Source organism: Abramis brama (genome assembly GCF_963993115.1).
Source record: "Abramis brama genome assembly, chromosome: 5".
Classification (NCBI taxonomy): domain Eukaryota; kingdom Metazoa; phylum Chordata; class Actinopteri; order Cypriniformes; family Leuciscidae; genus Abramis; species Abramis brama.
In genome coordinates, this window is record NC_139967.1 from 24357178 (window position 1) to 24378317 (window position 21140).

At 38.1% G+C, this 21140-nt stretch overlaps 1 protein-coding gene across 1 annotated transcript; it reads right to left on the reverse strand.

Moving 5' to 3' along the window:
• Positions 1–900: 900 nt before the first annotated feature.
• On the reverse strand, positions 901–21136 carry arhgap35b (Rho GTPase activating protein 35b). The gene is made up of 7 exons (XM_084115432.1): positions 20393–21136; positions 7790–11758; positions 7492–7633; positions 6996–7073; positions 6609–6740; positions 6320–6425; positions 901–6228 (listed from the first exon to the last, which is right to left on the reverse strand). The coding sequence occupies exons 2-7, from the start codon at positions 11516–11518 to the stop codon at positions 5862–5864; spliced, it is 4554 nt and encodes a 1517-aa protein (XP_083971558.1). The 5' UTR covers positions 11519–11758; positions 20393–21136; the 3' UTR covers positions 901–5861.
• Positions 21137–21140: the final 4 nt, after the last annotated feature.

Consider the following 21140-nt stretch of genomic DNA (forward strand, 5'->3'; position numbering starts at 1 on the left):
ACGATCTATGCAAACATCTGAAGCAGTCCTGTCCTGTCACAAGGTGAGATCTTCACCAATGAACAAAGAAGGATAATTTGAGTTGTAAATCATACAAAAAAAGACCTGTAGCTTCAAAGAGAGCGGGTGTAAAATAAAATAACCTAATAATCGGATGTCTCTCTCATTTTTTTGCACAGAAAGCTGCCAGATGATTTGCACTTATCTGCAGCCTAAGCCACAGAAAAGTTTGGAGATCTCATTCTGGAGATGCAGCATCTCCATGACTGGTTTAAGGTACTGAGTTTAGCTAAATGTTTTTTCTTTTTTTGTTTGTTTAGTTTGTTCATCAGTCATATAATCACCATCAACTTGTTGCCAAGTCAAATTTGCACTAAATATAATGCATTTAGACAAATATCGCTGATATATATATATATATATATATATATGTTTCATATATATACTGTAAGAAAACATCAGCAAACAACTCCTTTTTTTTCCTTCTCTTTTAAACTAATATTAAGAGGGAGTGATTTATTTTAAAAGTCAGTTGCCCCTTGTCACACCTGTATGTGTAATCTGTTTCATCAAACCCTAACTATAACTGAAGATTCAAGAAGGACTTTGCTGTAAAAACCAGATCATAAGATATTGGATCGCTAATCATTCACATGCGCCATTGGTACTTGGACCCCATTATTGGTTATTCTTAAATTGTAATAATATTTCACAATATTACTGTCTTACTGTATTTTTGATTAAATAGATTCAAAAATATTTTAAAAAATCTTACCCCAAACTTTTGAACATTAGCCTACTGTATAACCAGTATTGACATAACATTTAAACTATGATTATGTACCAAGTCCATCAGTATCTAAAGGTAACACAATGAGAAACAAAAAACTGAGAACATCATACATGTAACAAAATTTATTTATTGTTTGTTGTCATTTATTTAAAGTCCTCCTGTCCTGACCCTCTTTCATCACAGGATAATTTTTTCCCCCAACTTAATTAAATACATTTTGTTTTTTTTAATCAGACTCGAAATTCTGAAATACTGAAACCAGCAAAAAACTCCCTGTATAGACCCTCGGTCATGCATGCTACCTATACTAGCCTAACACCATTAAAAAAAAGCTTAAATAAGAAGCAAGAGACTAAGCACCAAGACTTTTTTCTTTTCTTCGTATATGAAAGAAACAACGTTTTCAATTACGTTCAACGAAAAAGCCGGTGTGTTTTGCACTTCTAACACACAACCAGGCCACCACTACAGTAATTCTGGAAAGTCCTTCAATTGAGTTTTACAAACGATACTAGGTTAGCCCTGTGATATAGCCACACTGCCAGCTAAATTTCCAACACGCCTCCCCAAAACGTTTTTTTTAAGCATAAAACAAAGGCTGTGTTTCTCTGCAACAGGAAAGGAAATAAACCAACTACTCATAGCAGAAAAAGCTGCTAATTAATAAAAACTAAAGGCACCAGGAAGAGGATGAAACGAGGTGGTCAAGAGTCTAGACCCTTCTCTCACAAACTAGCCCACATTCAAAAATCTAGTAGCTATAAACAGGTTCTCTCTTTAATTTAAATTTTTAATTATGAAACTGCGCTCATATATTCATTAAACATACCTGCTGATCACCTTACAGCCACAAGAGGGTAGCAGAACATTCATTTACAAAGAGCAAGGGTTGTTAAATTATTATGAACTGACCCTTGATATAACTTGCATTCAATACAGATGATCTGGGTCAGACTCTTTCCGATTACACTAGTGAACTTAAAATAGCTAAATGGCTTAAAAAGAGGCTCAATCATTCTGGTAAATTCAAGTAAAAAATGTAGCTGAAAGCAGCAATTAAGGGGCCAAGCACAAAGAAAGCATAAATCACACCAGTATGGCTGGAAGTATCAGACCAACTGTAACAATGAGTAATAATGAGTCAATATGTCAAAGCTTTGCAGAGATACAGCCTCAGATGCAGTTTGGCATTATGCCATCAAATTCATTGATGCAAGGAACAAAAACATCTACTGCCAGGAACACCATAACTTTTTGCAAGCATGGTCAGTAGATGATCAGACTCGATTTTGATGAAAATCTGACAAATGGATTAGTATGTTTTAAAAGAAAATCAAAATCTGACTATGGCAAATTTGGTATCTATGTTCTCGGCATGACCCAAGGAATCTAATAAGACCAGTTTCAACAGATAATAGGCAAAGCTAATCAAAAGCTGGTAGAAGTTTTTTTGAAATTTCATTATAATTTGGCCACAAGGTGGCACTGTCTCAAAACCTTTTGAGAAACTTCAGCGCATGGTGACGATGGAACATTCCAAGTTTCATAACGATATGTCACTGCGTTCGTAAAATATAGCTTTTTACAACAAAAATCTACATGGCCGATGGCCAAAATGGGCTATGTCATTTGACATGGTGCATCAAATCTAGAGACCAGTTTTGTGATTTTTTTTTTGCCAAAACATTTAGAAATTATAAGCAAAAATAGCCATTTTTTCATATCTCCACACCACTAGGTAGCACTGTGCTGAAACTGAGCAGTTATCCTCAGGTCATAGTTGTTATAAAACACACCAGTTTTGGTCAGAATATGCTAAAGCCTCACGTCCATTTTGCCGTGTACTTCGTCAAACTCATTTGTGGGTTATTCGAGAATGGTTTGATGAATAATCTTGAATTCCATAACTTTTTTGTCGCCATGGTCTGAGTATGATCTGGTTCGATTTTCATGAAAATCAGAGCAATGGTCTCACGGTCTAGGAGGAGTTTAAAAAAAGTAGGTTTCTTGGAAAATTCAAAATGGCAAAAATGACATCATAGGGTGCAATTGTATCATCTTGAGCCAAGGAATCAGAGGAAAACATTTTTTTTATTTATTAGTTATTAGCATAAACGTGAGTGCAAATTTGGACAGATGGTGATGCTAGAGGGATTGAGTTAGAGACTTAAAATTTGCTATGATAACATTTCAGACTAGCCTCTATCTGTGTGCCAAATTTCACAACTTTCCCACAAGCGGTTCGATGGGCTGCTATAGACTCAAGAGCGGAAGAAGAAAAAGATGACAGAATAATAATAAGAAGAAGAAGAAGAAAAAAAAGAAGAAGAAGAAAAAGAAGAAGAAGAAGAAGAAGAAGACGACTACTATGGATACAATGGGTGCCTACGAACCTTCAGTGCTTGGCCCCTAATTACAAGTCCGAGGAATTATTATCGAAATTTATCCGAAAATGGCAGATCAGAATTTCCAAAACCATCACTTGTATCCCAGAATTTTGACTAAAGCTCATCTAGCAGTTTCTAGGGCAAGTTCATTTATTCAAGGTAAGTAAACTCAGCAGGACAGATATTGTGAGGCGCAGCTTCGCACACTTTGATTGTTTAAATGACTCCTAATTCTGCAGCATCACACCTAATCAGGGTTTTGCCAGTATTCCATATTGTGGCTTCAACACAATGCAACAGCAGACAGAGAATAAACAAGTTCTCATACTCAGACTTTCAGGAGATAATAAAAACAAAAAAACAAAAGTAAAAATCATAAGAATGTCTACTTCTACAAACACTTCTACTTAATAGAACATTTCATGGCACTCTTGAAGGGCCTCAATTCTTGAACCATTATGATAACCATCGCAGTTACCCATCATTTTCTTGACTAATCACATTAGCTTGAAGAGAAATTTCACTCTTACAAGTGTAACACATACAAGATGGCTGTATCAACACCTGGACTAGCTGCTAATTCTAGAGTTTAAGCAGTTTGCTCAAAATCTCAATATGAAAGGAAAATAGTACACTTCAAGTAAAGTTGGGATTCTTACAGTTTTGTTCAGCCTGGTAGAAAAGCAGCAGATACACAGAATGAAGAGGATTATGAATCAAAACATTTTCAAATCATCAAAGATTTGCCATATGGGCTATTTGTCAAGTATTTTAGTTGAATCTGACATACTCATCCCCAACCCCATCATCAAAATATGTACAACTGCTGTTTCAACCGTCGTCAGCCATATTGCACTACTTTGGTACTTCAGCTTTTCTACCTTGGCTGGATAGAAATAGGAAGTGGCATTTCAAGCAAAATATGTTCAGGAGTAATTTCCTTCACATTAGAAGATTTGTGGTTTAAGAGAAAAAAAAAAATGGTAATATACATACAATCTATACTTGATGAATCATTGTGTCTTTATACATCATGGATTTGTCCATAAGAGTTTAGACAGAACATAAGATGGTAGAAGCAGAAGAGGCAAATTGTGTCATTCCAATTGAGTTAAATGGAGAAGACAATGTAAAATAGGTGATTTAAGGTCCACGTTAGTCAGAATTCAGGCTGTACAGGAGGTCCAAAACCATAATAGTGGACAAAAGACATTACTAATGAATGCAGATTCATCAAAAGTGAACGTTAGTCCAGGATTGGGCTAAATCTGTGTGACAATTCCACATTCACCTTGAAAAAGTCCATTGATCTTTTAAACATGGTGGCAAAAATGTAAACCAATCATTATTCATTGTCACGGTTCACAATACAGGTCTATATAAAAAGACAAAAAAAGTGCTTTAGATTAAGTAAAAACGATGAAGTTCTCAAACCAGTCAGACTAGGCATCATTAAAAGGCCTTCAATATGTTTTTTGTTTTGTTTTTTTAAACTTGAGTCCAAAATTAAGGTATGAGGGTTTTGAGTTGCTGATTCAGAGTCTAAAGTTTAAGTGTCAGAGTAAATCTACAGTCTCAGTAACCTCAAGCCCCTCACTAGCTCGAACTGGAAGTGCATTCCCTAAAACCATGTGATATCTCTGCCATTTAAATCGCAGCCTTCAAAGAAATGGCACGTACACTCCCATTAGGTGAATTTATGAGCAAAGATCCACAGGAGACACCTCCTTCTAGGTCACCTTCTAGGCTATCAGGTGTCAGAACTTCAAGTCTTGAAAGCAAGGAATAAAAATGTCCTCCAAAATCCATGGTACGTTTAAAGTTCGTATAACTTAAAATAGAGGCATGGGATAGAAACCAACAATGGTTGAGTGGAACACAACAGCCAGGCAAAGTGGTGAATATGGTTGCAGCTAAAGTGATTTCATTCTTCTTGAAATAGAGTAAGAGAAAAATGAAGTTAATTCTATTATTCTCAACAACAAAAAAGTGCTTCATGGTTTTCATGACTATAGTGTCCTCTATATCACAGATCCATATAGAGATGTAAAGAGAAAGAATAGAAAGAGAACATGTACTGTTGTAAATGAATGCAAGCCTTCTACTGAGAGGAAGAAAACAGGATGGAATATTGTAAAGTCCTTCAAAACGGTTCATATCCTTCTTGATTAGAATATTTATATTCACTCTCAGGAAAATAACACCATCCCCTTCTGTAATAAACTACATGAAGGCCAGTGCTGACATGGTAATTGAAGTCTTGGTTACACTCTAATAAAAAGTATGTTCATAAGCACACAGACCTTCATCTGGTCTTAATAACTGTAGATCAGTCCTATAAAGAGTTTAGATACAAGCCAAATCAAACACACCTGAACCAGATAATCAAGGTTTTGGGGTACATTAAAAATTACAGACATATATTAGAGCAGACTGGAACTAAACTCTGCATGAAGGTGGATTTCAAGGAGCAGGACTGAGCATCCCTGATGCAAGTACTGAGAGATCAGCACAAATTTTTCCACATACAACACTGACCTAAACAAGCTACATGTTTTAGAGGCATTTAGATGTGTGTGTGCAGAGTGTGTATGCAGATGTGTAAGCATGCATTGAAGTTTGTGTGTGTGTGTGTGTGTATGTGTGTGTATATAGTTGACTAAATAACAGGCCACATTTTCTCACAGCGTTTGTGGTTCTGTAGGGGCTGTGTGAGGGCTCTGGGGGGGAGAATGTGGTGGGGACTGCAAAAGGGGGGTAAAATGTGGGGTCGGAGGGCAGTAGGAAGGGGCGGCTGTGGGGGATGGGGGCAATCCGGAGGGCACCAGTGGTCCAGGGAGTCCAAAGGGGCCAGTGGGTGATTCAGCAGGAGGCTGGTTGTAAAAGAAGAAAGCACACTGATGGATGAATGTCTCGATGATTGTCTGGTAGGTGCGCGTGGCTGTCAGGGCATCCATAGAGGTGAAGTCTGGCCGCATTAGTGTCGGCCAGAAACAGATGGAGAGATTCTCACTGGTCATTAAGTTGACTCTGTTCCACTGACTAACCCTGAGAGAAAGAAACGGGGAGATAAGGTTAAGAGTATCTCCACTTTAACTGATCTCTAAAAGTTTGTAACTGCAGGTGGTCTGACACTCACTTGTTTAGATGGCTCATTACATATTTAAAGACATCAAAATTCTCCCTGGGAAATCGTCTTAACACATCCTTCATTGTGTGAAGCCTCTGTTCTCGATCATTAATTTCTATGCAAAAAAAACAAAAAAACAAAACTTGATTATTCCACAGGCTTAGACAGGCACTGTGTTATGGATGACAATTTTGCTACACTTGCATGCAACATTTTAATAGTTTAGAATTCAAGTGGATGCATTTACATGATTATATTCTTCACAAATGCATTTAAAGAATACTAAGTGAAATCTTACTGAAAGCTTCCACCAGTTCTTCCTGAGAGCTATAAGGAACCAGAGGTTCAGGCAGCTCAGAGAAGAAACTTTTCATTGCCCCAGCAACTGTGTTCACAGTGAAGTCCTTCTCCACAAGGTCCAGATTGTGGTCTAAGACAAATTAACAAAGTGAGAGTGATAGAGTGAGGTATAGAAAGAAAGGAAGATCAAGAGCAGAACTTATCCATCAATCATTTTTAGTGTGGAATATTACAAATAGAATTAATTTATTAAAAGCTTTCACATGCTGTTAACCTGCACACATACACACTATATTTTGCCATGCGTGCTTTAAAACCACGTAAATCCACTAACAAAACTATAACCCACAACAATTTTGAAGTATTGAAATCCTTCTAAACTTACCCTGTTCAAACTGTCTCTGCGTGCTCTCTATCTCTGCCTTATTCCCACTTACCCTGTAGATACCCTCTGTTGTCAAACCTGAGAGAGAGATTTGATTAACAAGACAATTTCGAGGCAAGTCATCTTCCCTCAAAATGGACTCTTAAACATTTTAAGACATTAAGTACTAGTCACTCTACTTTAAATGTCCAAAATTATTTTACAAACTACTTCATACAGGTCTAATACCGCAGCTATTAAAAAAGCTAAAAAGTTCTTAAATTCACATTAATATGGTTCTACAATCTTTATTATAAGACCATAGCTGAAACACAGTAAAAAAAAAAAAAAAGGAACTACGAGCAATATTATGCTGTGGTGTGATTTATGACAGCTACAGCCCATTAAGCATCTAATTTTAACTGGACACTGCGATAATGATAAGCTTATATGGTTCCCTAAGCACAACTGTTATGGGGTGAGTAGGTTGATGAAACAGCAACAGCAGCAACTGTACCTGTGGCTTCAATATAACGAATACACTTGTCAATGAAAACCGGAATAGGTCGTTCAAGGGAAACCACGTTCACCAGAGGCACCCCGAAGTAGTTACTCTCCAAAGGCTTAGAGATAGAATGGCGAGGCTTTGGTCTTGTTTTCTACAAACCGCAAGACAAATACAGATTATTTGACAATTATACAAGACTCCTTTAATGAAGCCTTAAAAGCTTCCGAAGCTAACAAAAAAACATTAATTTAAATATCACAATGTTAAAAACAGACGAGCATACTTAAAATAAATAAATAAATCTTACTTTGCCTGGTCGGCGAAGACTTTTCAGTATGTTCCTCTTTTTAGGATCTTCTCCTTCTTCATTGAGTATGTCTGTCTTCAGTGCTGAAACATCATCGTCTTTTGACCTTGTGAGTGTGCCAATCTCATCATCGCTACCAATGGAAAAACTAGTGCGGAAACTGCTGAACTTCCCCAGACGTTTGGAACGATCACGGTAGAGCCGTGGCTTTACCCTTGCTGCTGAAAATTTGCGACGTCTCTCCAACGAGCTGCCATCCCCTTCACTGTCTGAACCATTGCCTCCTCCATTAGAATGGATCCGATTGGAATTGCGGATGGTAATAATTTTCCCCTGTGTGCTGTCATGTGGCACAGAATATATGCTGTCCTCGTAGCTGGGGCGTGGCTTAGAGACAGCATCCATTGGCTCAGCATAGTCTGAAGGATCGTAATCTCCTCCTAGAGGCCATGTCACATTGGATGTAAGTGAACGCCGATGGCTGACTGCATCTACATAGGGGTTGAAATTTGGTTTTCTAAGGTCAAATGTGACACTAGGCTTGGGTCTCACTTGGGGAGGAACTTTATTATTTAGCTTGTTTTCAAATGTGCTAAGGTCAGAGATCACAGAGAATGTGTCACCTGAGTCCAGGTCAGGCAGTTTGAATCCACCATGAGAGGTGAGTGTACCATCATGGTAAGGCGGGGAAGCTTCCATGTCTTCCTCAGAATCTAACAGCATTGTGACAGGGCTTGGGGAGCCACAGTGTGGTGAATACACATTCTCATTTGTGCTACTGGCTTCTGCAATGTTTTCATACATATGACTGGCCTCAACAATGGTTCTCTTTTCTAATACCTCTGTGAAAAATTGTTCCAATAGGTCTAGTTTGTGAAGTCCTCCAACAACTCCACCAGGGCCACAGACAACACTGCAAAACCGTCCCTCAAGTTCATGGGCCAGTTCTTCACCTTGGACTAACATCTCATGCACAGATTCAGAGTCCAGCAGCTCAGTCCGGGTTTCTCCCACTGCAAGCAGCTGTACTGGTATGATGTCCTGAACCTCACACAAAAAGGCACACAGGGTTTCAAAAGAAGCCTTGCGGCTAGCAGAGTATACAGCGATGTAGCCATGGACCAGCCGACTCTTACGTGTGGCAAAAGAAGAGTGGTATGACAGTAGGGACAATTCAATTGTATGCTTGTGTCCACCAATTGTTTGTTCTAGCAGCACTGAAGTGCCACTTGTTTGGGGAGAGGTCGGCTTGCAATGCTGAGGAAGCAGGAATGGAGCAAGAAGTTGATCAATGTCGTAGGAGTCTCCACACATTAGGCACAAGACAATACGTAATTCAGCCTCTGGGCTGTGGTCCTGCTGTAAGTCTCGAATACAAGGAGGCAGCGGAGGTGCAGGTGGAGAACAGCTACGAAATGTAGAAGTCCTCCTTGTTTCAAGTAGAACCTTTAAAACCTGGTTGATCTGCTTTTCATTCACATTTCTCCCATAGCCAGTGCCTGGGGAGGCAGGTTCCAGGTAGTTACAATGCAGTTTTACGGCTACCTGCTGACCCTGTGAGATTAATGCTTGAGCAGTCTCGCCACCAATGTCACCCAGTCCTCCAACACCTCTTTTGGTTACTAATAAGAGTGACAGGGGAAGCTGAGCCATATGGTTGTCCCTTCTGCCAAGCGTGGACTCTCGCAACTTCTCAATACTTTCTACAACATATGACAAGGACTCTTTTGAATTGTATAAACACAGGCATCCATGAGGAGTAAATGTGGATGTATGAAACGAATTAACAGGAAGTCTAACATTGCCCTCAATTGGCCGAAGGACAAGTTCATACATTCTACCTTCAAGCACATAATGATCATCATTGGTACACAGTGCTCGAATCTCATTGGCTAATTCTCTAGCAAGTCCGTCTTTTCCCAGTATAACAAGATTGATTCTATCAACTTTTCCATCAATCAAATGGGTCTTTCCAAAGGAAGGGTATTGTTTTGGGAAGCATGAAACAAGTATTTGCTCAATTTTATGGTCGACACAGTGTGGGCAGTTCGGGCATGTTTCCTTTGTAGGATGATACACAAAATGGATGTGTTTCAGAACTAAAGCATCCCTTTCAGCTTGCAATTTCTGAAGTGCCTTGAAGCGTTGTTCTTCACCTAACACTTCTTGAATTGCTCCCATTTTCTCTTTACTAGGTTTGGCATCCAGCTCAAGTTCATAGAAGAGTTCAGAGTACTCTAGCAAAAGCTCCTGAAAATCTTCTTTTGCCCTGTCTATGATTGCTTTCTGGTGCCGGTTATAAATGTCCAAATATTCTGGCTCTTCAAGCCACTGGTAGAAGTCTTCGTTCATGATGAAGCTTCGGGCCTCTTCCCAGGGTTTGCCAGGGGTAACGAAAGGGGAAGATGCTAATTTTGCTTTGAACTCATGACGCATCTGGGCACGCTTGCATTCATTGCGCAAGTGTTCAAGGTGTGCATCAAAGATTATTTCAGCAGCCGTCGTGTCTAGCACATCAAAGGGGATGCGCTCATCCTCCATGTTATCAAGATGTGGCGTGTCCTCCCATGGCGCATCGTCCAGTACCACAAACCAATGATCAAAGTCTTTTTTAGACTCAAGGACCTTTTGGACCCCAGACCAGCTCAAATGCTCAATTTCATCCAACTCGGACACCAAGCTACTTAAGGCGAGTGGAAGAGCGCTCAAGTATGCTTTACGACGCTTTTCAATATGCTCCTGTTTTAGCCGGTGAATATGTTGTTGAAATAGCTTCTTAGCTTTACCTGTACCTTCTAAAAATACATACTCCTTGTATTCAGGTGAAGTCTGCATTCGTCGGCTGATGTTGGGCCAAGTTTCATTGTGATTCTTCACAATGTGGTTCACCAACCACTCATAGCGGTCTTTTGCAGAAGCAATCAGTTGACTCTGGTGTTTCAGTGCCTCAAAGTAAGGTATGATCTTGGGCTTACCTCTTCCCTTATCAATGAGCTGTATCAAGGTAAGGAAAGCCAAGTCAACATTGACATTGGACCGTGCCGAAGTCTCAACAACTTGCAAGTTCTTTTTTGTAATGGCAAATGTATGAGAATCCTTGATATATCGCTCCACACCCTCATCACACTTAGTGAGAACCAGCACAATAGGCTTTTTTGTCTTGCTTAAGTGATTGTACAAGTTGGTGACAAATTTCATTTGATCATCAAAGCTTCGGTTCATACCCCGACTGACATCAACACAAAGCAGAAAGCCATCCACCTGCAACTTGCCTTCGGGCATTTGCTTCTGTTCAAAATCTTGCTCCAGTCCCAATTGATCAGTGCAGAAGTACATGAGTTTTTCAGCAGAAGCCAGTTTGGTGGAGGCAGCTCTTTTGATGTAGGGCTGTAATGCTGTGCTGCGATGGGGCTGGAACGTCTGGTCATCAATGAATTCTGTCTGCTCAACCACATGCATCCTGCAGTCTGCACCATCTTCCAAAACTCTCCCCACCTCTCCCCAAAACAGGAAATGGTCATTGTTGACAACCCGGCCACCAAAGTCACTGGTACTTAGCACAGAAGTGTGATCAAGATGGAAATCGTCAGCACTAGGGCGGACAAAACGGTTACAAAGGCAGGATTTGCCAACTCCACATTGCCCTTTCTCTTTCTCCGTTCCCGACAGGCCAACAACAACAAGGTTGTAGATAGGCATTCGGGATTCTTGCTTTTTAGCCATCATCATCGTACACAGGCATTCATCTTGCCATTCCCCAAAGGTTGGCAGAGGCAGACTCTTTAAAATGTGTCCATAAAATGTTGAAAGCAGGGCCCTGTATTTGATTTACAATTGAGGCTTTAGTTCTGATGTTTCAAATCATCCTTTCAGGTCAAGAAAGTGGCTTGCATTTTTGGCCATATTAGAGGGGACTAATGAGAGATAAGCAGGGGGGCATGGAGAAGTGAAGAAGGAATTGGGGCTAACCTAAATGAGAAAGGGAGAGAGAAAGAACAAACCAATTATCAACAAAATCATGTGCTTTGGTTACCTAAAAGGAACATTTTAAGAAAATATTAGCTACTTTAATCATTCTTACAGATATTAAAATACTAAATTAACACAGTAACCCTGTAATCCTACATTAAACATCAAACCCCTTAAAGTGCATAACAATCTACATTAAGAATTTCAATTATGTTTCTAATAATGTATGTATATTGTTTCTTCAATAATGCTAATTTTTGATAATTACAAATCAATTTTTGATTATGGATCATCAGATTGATTCTTATATTAATCTATTCCTATGCTAGCAAACCTACACAACATTATGTGAATACTAAAAACTAGTTTTTAGCAACAGTTTGCTTCAAAATCACTCTACAATCATAATTCACGATCTACTTAAACTTGGCTTCATGAAGTATATGATGTTCCGTATATTTGTGTTTAGTTAACGATTTGCTATTGTTGCACAATTCCCAAAATACCACTTAAAATCAGTGTGCATAATATAATTTTAAAATCTAGACATTTTTAGAGAAATGTCATTGTTTCAATGCCAAAAATGTTAAATCCTTCCAACACACCAGGAATGTTGGAACCAGTATTTTTACACCTGTTTTGTCTGGTATTAAAAACCAGTCAAGAGGGTTTTGTCTGATACCCAAAACTATATATATAGCGAGTCTTGTAAAAAAAACTGTCTTTTATCAATCAAGAGATTGACAGAGGAACACAGGAATAGAAAGTAGGAGTCGAAATCACTATTATCATCAACAATATTTAAAGTTTTGGCGTAATGGCATTGGGAGGATCTTAATTCAAATAAAAGACATATTCACAGCAGAGTCATATCTAACAATTAGAGGTGTAACAGATCGTTGTTGATTCGTGATACATACAGGCCAGGCCCTACAGTTCAACGTGCATCCCATTCGAAGATTAGTTGCAAAGTTTAACCATTGAATGAAAGTTTATCATTTCCATGTTTCTATGTCTTGCTAATGTTTTGCACTGTTTTCTGTGCGCACACAGAGAGCTGCATTTTAAACAGTGTGTGAAAACAAAATTGAGTCCTCTTTTGATTCTCCTTCGACCATCAATACGTTTTATCGATCAAATTATCGTGGTTCAAATTAAGTGGTTGTTCATTCCAAATTTCTATATTCAGGTTCTAGATATGGATCAAGTTGTATAATATTTAATTAAACAACACTGCATGCAAAAAGCTAAGGCACAATATAATAAAAATAATAATAATAAAAAATAATAAAATGAAATAACTGTAAAAAAGCAGCAAAATGTAAATTTGCTTCCCATTGAACTCCAGCAATTAGGGGTAAACAACAGTTTGCGGCAAACAGTTAGCGTTTAAAAATTGATAACTTCAAAGTAATTAAAGAGCATGATCTAATCTAATGATCTGAAGCACTTGTAAACCAATGAGAACTGGTGAATAGAATATCAAAAGTATTCAATCATTTCTTTCTTTACCAATCTCTTTATCATTTACAATTACAATAGCACACACACCAAAAAAAGTTCCTCACTTATATGTCATTCCAAACCCACATGCCTGTCTTTTATGTAATGCAAAGAGAAAATTGTAAACAATGTAGTTGATTTTTTCCCCATGCAATTACAATGAATGGGGACACAAAAGCACCCTTAAAGCATCTTAAGTGGCTGATATAATGGGCTATGTCTATATTCCATGTCTTCTGAAGCCATATGATAGCTTTGTTTGAAAAATAGACCAATATTTTAGTTGTTGTGCTCCTTTCATGATGCTTTTTCTGTCATTTTGTATATAGCATGACAGCCCCAGTACACATCAGTTTACATTATACTGAAAAGAGAGAGCAAAATATTCCTAAATTCACCTAGTGTGTTCCACTAAAGAAAAATGTATACATTTCTTGAAGAATTTCCATTTTGGGGTGAACCATTATCAAGGACCTTGTCACTTATGTAGTTTGATCATTATTAAAATAAAACTTGTTTAAATTATTTCTTTCAAATATTTCTAATTAAAACGGATCTTGATCCCATTTTGCAGCAACTTAATTCATCACTTAATTGGTGCTGTACCAAGTAGTTAAAGTAACAATTCAGGCACGTGCACAGATAGACCCCCAAGTGGTGCTCAAGCTCCGGCCCTTTTGGAATCTGATTAGATGAGTGCCCTTTTTGCAAGACATTTTATAGCTTACTGTTTAAATTTGGCTCATTGCATCAATCCTTATTCAATTCTTAGCATATGCCCGATAACTTATTCTTAATAATTCTGTGAGACCGCACGCTCTGCGGAGCAGGCGAGCAGCACCGACATATCCCAGACCTGCTTTTATTGGTGACAGACAGGTAACGATTGTGTTTGCCCTAAACTTCAACACTGTTTGTCACCGTCATGAAATTAAACCACTATTAAAAAATAGAGTTCGGCCGATAGCGGATTTTACAGATAACGATAACTAGGTTGGACCACACTGGCCAATAACAGATTATTCAACTGCTAGTTTTTTTATTGGATACTGAATGAAAACAAACATAGCAGCTCAAGTAAAATATGCTGAACTTTATTATAAAAATAAAAAAAACAGTACTGAAACATGAAAAAGTACTGTACTTTATAAATGAAATAAATATATAAATATTAATCTCTGTAAAATTAGTCTCTGATGTCCCCAGAGTGTGTATGTGAAGTCTTAGATCAAAATACCCCACAGATCCTTTTTTACAGCATGTTAAAATTGCCATTTTTGGGGGGGGTGAGAAAAAATGCGCTGTTTTTGTGTGTGTCCCTTTAAATGCAAATGAGCTGCTGCTCCTGGCCCCCTATCAAGAAGAGGGCGGAGCTTCAAGAGCTGGTGCTCCCATGTCAGGACAATCTCCTCTCATGCAATGATTATAGAGCTGGTAAGTCCCGCCCCTTCCGCTAACCCCACTGGACCTCTAGGTTGAAAAATCGTCAATGCAAGTGAATGTGAGAAAATAATTATTTTCTGGTCCCTTTTGAATTTTGCCATGAATGTGAACATATGTTGTCTGTGAATTTTTAATATAATTTTTCGTGTGAAGAATGCTACAATTTAGCGGGTAGAAGTTTAATACAGTTAGACTTTGTGTGAGAGCACTTTGTGGACTACAACTCTTCGCTGCTTTCGACGCGTTTCAGACGGGAATCTGAAGAAAGAACAGCCCATTTGGTTTGAATGGTGACATTTGGGTACAAAACACACAGGCATCTCGATCCATCTCCATAGATTATCGCAGCATTAGCACCGTGATTTGACAAGTGGAGGGAAAATGTGTTATGGGGTGACGTCACATAGGCGACATGTAGTCTTTCTCGTTATGTCTTTTCCACAACTGCTAGCCAAAGAATCATACAATATACTGTCAAACTCGTAACATGAAAAATTATATAAAAAAATTCACAGACAACATATGTTCACATTCATGGCAAAATTCAAACGGGACCAGAAAATAATTATTTTCTCACATTCACTTGCATTGACGATTTTTCAACCTAGAGGTCCACTTGGGGTTTTACGGATGGGTGGGACTTACCAGCTCCATGTCAGAACAGACACTGTCAGTAGCAGTGTTCATTTCGACCCGTAGTAATAATGACAGACAATATATGCTGTATGGAGATAGAACAGGTATAGTTCTGTTTAATTATGGTTATAGCGTATTTGTCATCTTGCTTTTATCCACTATTAGTACAAGCCTGTTGTACCGAACCCCATCCATAAGATGGCAAAAATTTACTAATGAGTTTTATGAAGTTTATTGGACTTAACACAAAAGATGAAGTGTCAGTTTTCACTCCAGAAAGTCACCGCAAGAGCTGAATAAAACACAGTACAATTAGTGCATACTAAAGTCTTATCCATAATCTCTCTCTCTCTCTCTCTCTCTCTCTCGCATTATCATCAACATACACAGCGAATTACACAAAAACACACTTGTTACAACTAACAGTAAACAAATATATACAGATCTTTTCAGGGGTGCTTAATAAACTGATAAACTTTATATCCGTAAAACAACTCCTATGAACTGTAATAAAGTGTGCGCTCTCCCTTCCATTACTGCCGTGACCAGTAGGCCTATGTCTCCGTAGACTATAAGCTGGATCAAGAACAGTTGGTACAGATCCATCCTCAAGTAACAACTTTTTAGCAAAGCCTGCTTTATACAGACCCTCGTTCACAAAAGCAGTCTGGTGTAAAATGATTTGTGCAAAGAAATGCATTTAGGTAGATTGGGGGGCGCATCCCCTCAGATGTCAGGAGTAAATAACGACTGCTGTGTTCATTCTTACATCCAACAACACAACACCTAAATCGCTTAGGAGACATTCTTGTTGTCTGCACCTGGTCCGGCATCAAGACAATGGCGGACTGTGTACAGCTCACTCAGGGCGGGTTTATGCTAAAACGGCAGTGTCCGTCAACAGTCAAGGGAGAGGCCTGTGCAAAGTGACGTCACTTTGCCCAGAATCTGCGAACAGCTTGTTCTGAGACAGTGCTTATGATAAAAAAAAAAAAAAAAAAGCATGGGGTGAAATTTTATCATTATAGGGTGGTTGTGTAAAATGTACACACACTGCCAACACACATTTTTGTTCAAACACCATGCAGAAGTGAATTTTGCATAATAGGTCCCCTTTAAAGCCATGTAAAGACAAATATTTTGCTGAAAAATGCACAATATTCCAGCCAAGGGTGAAGTCAATATGCACATTAACAATGACAAATATCATGCAATTTAATGGAAACTATGTGACTGGCGCTCTACGTGGCACGGGAGGATTTTGAACGGCTTAGTTGCAGCTGGGCATTGTCGGTGTGTGTACCCTCAAAACAATTGAAATTTAAAGAACTGAAATCGTATGTGTTTCTGATTTGTTTATATGTTTCTGTCAGATGCATAAACATATCAATTTGCTTTCTCACATCACTAGCTTTAAATATGCAACTTCGCTGGCTAACGAATGCAAAAAAGTGACCAACTGGACATAAACTAATGCAAATAGATGGTAACAATCGTGACTAAACATTTGGGTTGGACATGAGTGTATTTTTAATCACACTGTTTTACTTGAGGTACTAATGTTAGCATCCTCTCCTTGTCGAAAAACATACTGCTGTTCTCCACTAATCATTTTTAGTGATAAAAATATCAGTTTTTTACTGATAACCGATTGTTCCAGCAATCGGTTATCAGTTCCCATTAATCGGTCAACCTCTATTCAAAACATCTTTTCAAAGCATCTTGGAAACGGCACCAAAATTAACAAAAATACCCCCAAAATTCAAGATAATAATTGCCCTTGTATGAGTTCTAGTAGTTTGTGTTTGTAACATAATTAAAAATCCTGCATTGCTGGTCACCAGCATAAGGCAGGCTTTGCATGATGTGGACCAGACACACCAGTTCAGTTTTCCTTGAGAACAAGAGTGCTATTTTCTCAAATATCAGCTTGATTACAAATTTGATATTTAATACCAAATTTAATAGTTCAATAAACAATAAGTTGATTATTTGATTTGAATATTTTTGGACACAACGTAGTAAGTTTTTACTGTTTTTGTTCTATTCTGCCAACTAAAATATTTCCAAACCAAGCTATAAAGTGGCACAACGAAGGCTGTCCCAATTTGAAGGCTCCTCCAAATGTGTCCTTCGTTTCCCGTGAAATGAAGGATACAACAGATGGATCCTTTGCGGCCTTGCCTACCCCAGAATTCATTGCGTGCCAGTGACGACTTTTTTTTAGAGAAATTGCTGAATTACACTTTTAAACTCAAGTATTGAGTTTCAACTTGCTCAAATAGCTAATACAAATGTAATAACCCTTTACAGCGGTTCAAATGTTGACATATCTACTTAAGATGCGATAGTTTATACTGTTTATTATATACAGAAATGGACCATGGTGAACATATTTAGACAGTTTCTGAATCCTGGTGGAGCAGAGAGGGAAAGGTCTCCAAGAAACAGCAGCGAAATTTAGCAAAATTACTGACCTGTTCAGGGCTTCAAGTGCAGGTCAGTTTTATAAATAATTGTAGTTGTACAATTATTTTTATCTAATATAACTATTATCTAAATAGTTGTAGTTTTGGCTGTAGTTTGTCTTTGTTAACTTAGCTAAGCATTAAACTGCTAGCAAATGTTAGCAGTAACACCCCATTACTATAGTCTTTCAAAATACTGTATGCTAAAGAACATCATTATTATCAATTGTAAAGTTACAGTAATAATTTAGGAGACAAATGTTCACATCGATTTATAGTATTTGGAGGGAGCTAGGGCAGACAACAACACAGATTTTTTTTTATAAAGATTGTCATGATGTAGTTATTATTGTACTATTTTAAGCATTTAGGAAATTTGTTTTAATATATTTGTATGAAATAGTTACATTTGGGGTATTCAAGTCATTTTAAGATAAAAAAAACAACAACAACAGATCATTGCTGGTATTCTGTGACTTTTGGACAATATCAAATTTAGAAAATCTCAGTTTTTAAATTTTTTTTTTGTGTAATCATGATAAGGTGATGTAAAACATTAGAAAAATTATTTTGGTCAAGCTCGGATAAATAAATGTAACCACTTATTAAACCAAATAAATGAAATGGAAGATCAAAAATGCCCACACTATTAAGGACAACAGTTTAAAATACTAATTTATGGGCATTGTGTTTCTTAGACAACTTGTGTTCCTTTGTCCCTTTAAAAGCATATCAGTTAAAAAGTATCAGAAAATGCATATATTATGTAAGAATTGTACTTACTTTCTCACAAACACATGATTTTACATTTTTCGTTTTCAGATACATATGCCTTAGTTTTTAAAGTACTACATTGTCATTATTGATAATCCAAAAAAGTTTCATTGACACTGAATTATGTAAAATTATTGTAAAAAAACAACAACAAAAAAAGATTTTATGAAATTGAAAAAAACTAAATCTGCTTAACAGGGTAGACAAATTAATAACAGGGGGGACAAAATAATAACAAGGTTGACAAGTGGTTATAAAGAATGGAAGGATTGATGATGTCCTATGTCTCACATTCAACCAATTACAATATTACTTTTATTTGTGCTGGATTTTGATAGGAAACAATCTGTAAAACGTTACCAAAGAATTTTAATATACACTACTACAACTTGAAACAAATTACTTTCACAATAACTATGTACACTCTAAATGGCCACTGGACAATTTTAAATTGTGATTTTAAAAATTAAAATTTTCCAACTACCAACAGTGATGTATTAAGGTTGACCACATTATATTTGTTAAATTGAATTTAATAATTTAAAACAATTTTACATTAGAGAGAATAATAATCAATACTGATCACATACAGTAAGTATTGTATTTATCATGAAAATGGAGTATGTAAGCCTGGGAACATAGGAAAATGGTGGTATGTGGTGGTTCAAATGCTGTAAACAATTCTCACATTATTTTTTAATCAAATTTAATATGCTTAGACTTCAAAATAAAATGAATTTAGATTATGTTCAAACACAATGAGGTGGTTGTTTTGCAACAAGGTTGAGACAGTTCTGTTTATAACAATACACCTGCTGGTGAAGAAGTGACAGAAAGAAAGTACGCACATGGAAGAATGATATCAGGGGAAATGAAGAGAAGGAAAAGGAAAATGGAAGTGAAGGTGCATTTCAAGAGAGAACCTTTAATTATTTTGCATGGGGCCAGTCTAAGGATTTTAACCTTTTTTATGTAATGGCCATACAAAAAATAGGGTTGTCCATGGTTCCAAAACTGTTGTGGGTGTATGGGATGGCCTGGATGAGTGTGAGATTTCCCAGTCCAGCCCTGGCTGTAGCCCACTGTGTTGGGTTGTTAGGCTTTAACACACATCAAACACTGTTTTGGCTGTATGTGTATAGAAAAAAATAAAGACATCACGGCACACTCTTCAAGCAAAATACACATCTGAAGTTCTGAACCCTAAAGAAAGCAACTGATAAAGGATTTCATCCTTAAAGCCTATAGGCCTAGCATAGCCTAAGCAAGAAATACCAGCTACGTAATGCGTCATGGTTCAGAACTGCCTTCCTACGAGCGGCTCAGCTGTCTGTTTGGTACTGCAGTCTGCAACAGAAATTACTCGCTTGTCTGTAACATTTTCCCCACGTAACTTATGTAAAACAGGGTATGCGGTTATAATAAATGAGTGCGACTCGTTACCTTCCGTTGGCGTGTTCTACAATTAAATGCTCTGCGATTCTGTCCAGCGTTACATAGCAACTAACAAGGTGCACATCACGTGAGAAAATAGTCTGCCAACTTATAACATTCTGAGATTGTAAGAGTGCAAGATAAATCCGTTTTCAAAGCAACCAAGTCGCTGCTTGCACAACAGACAGCAATCACTTTTATTTAAACGTACAATTTCCCTTCGGTACGACTCTACTCGTTATTTAAAGATAACGTTACTGGATTTATAGGCTTCTTCAACGGCTGAAAAAAATGTCACGTTGCCAGCGACACAGACTACTTAGCTCGCTAATATTGATTTTAATGAAATACCGGGGAGAATACATGCGTTACATACCAGTGCCTTTCTCTGTCCTCCCTTTCCCTTCTCAATCCCTCTTCCAGGCCAGCGGGAGAAGGCTTACAACCGGCTCGGCCAATGTTGTTAGAAACCAGAAAGAAAGGAAAACAAAAGACTACGCAAAAAGCCGAGGACATTAAATTCATTGGGGGCTCTTTGATTGTGGCTTGACAGACTTGCAGTTTCCAAGGGATATTTTTGTCAGACGCAACTTACTGATCTCGCGTTAGTATGGAAAGGGCTGGGAAAATCCACCGACGGCTAAACATATCCAAACAAAGAAATGTCCTTTCTTGGAGGCCAGTCGTTTCCGTGCGGGAAAAAGGCTTGTTTTAATGTCTTCCTCCGGCCTAAGCACGTTGCTTTCGGTCAATTATAATGCCCTTTGTTGTGGTCATAAAATGCCATCGTGTGCAGACAGCATGCAACGATGCCTGGCCCTTAACACTGAGACACAACATCCAGTTTTTCGTGGCCAAATCTCGAGCAATATGGGCCACGCATGTCTTTAAATGTTAAAATATATATGTGCGTGTGGGTGAAAGTGGTTGTCCAAGGCTCCCAATAATGGCGGTCCATCCACCCGAACCCAACTCTGAGTCTGCCCTCTTTCGCTCTCCTTTTTTGAGGATAAAAGAGGGTTACTGAGACAGCCGAGACTCGCCCAGTGGCGCATGGACAACAGCACAGCGCTGAGCCAATTACAAGAGCCGAGCTCGAGCGCGCGCACGCGGAGGCAGGCCCG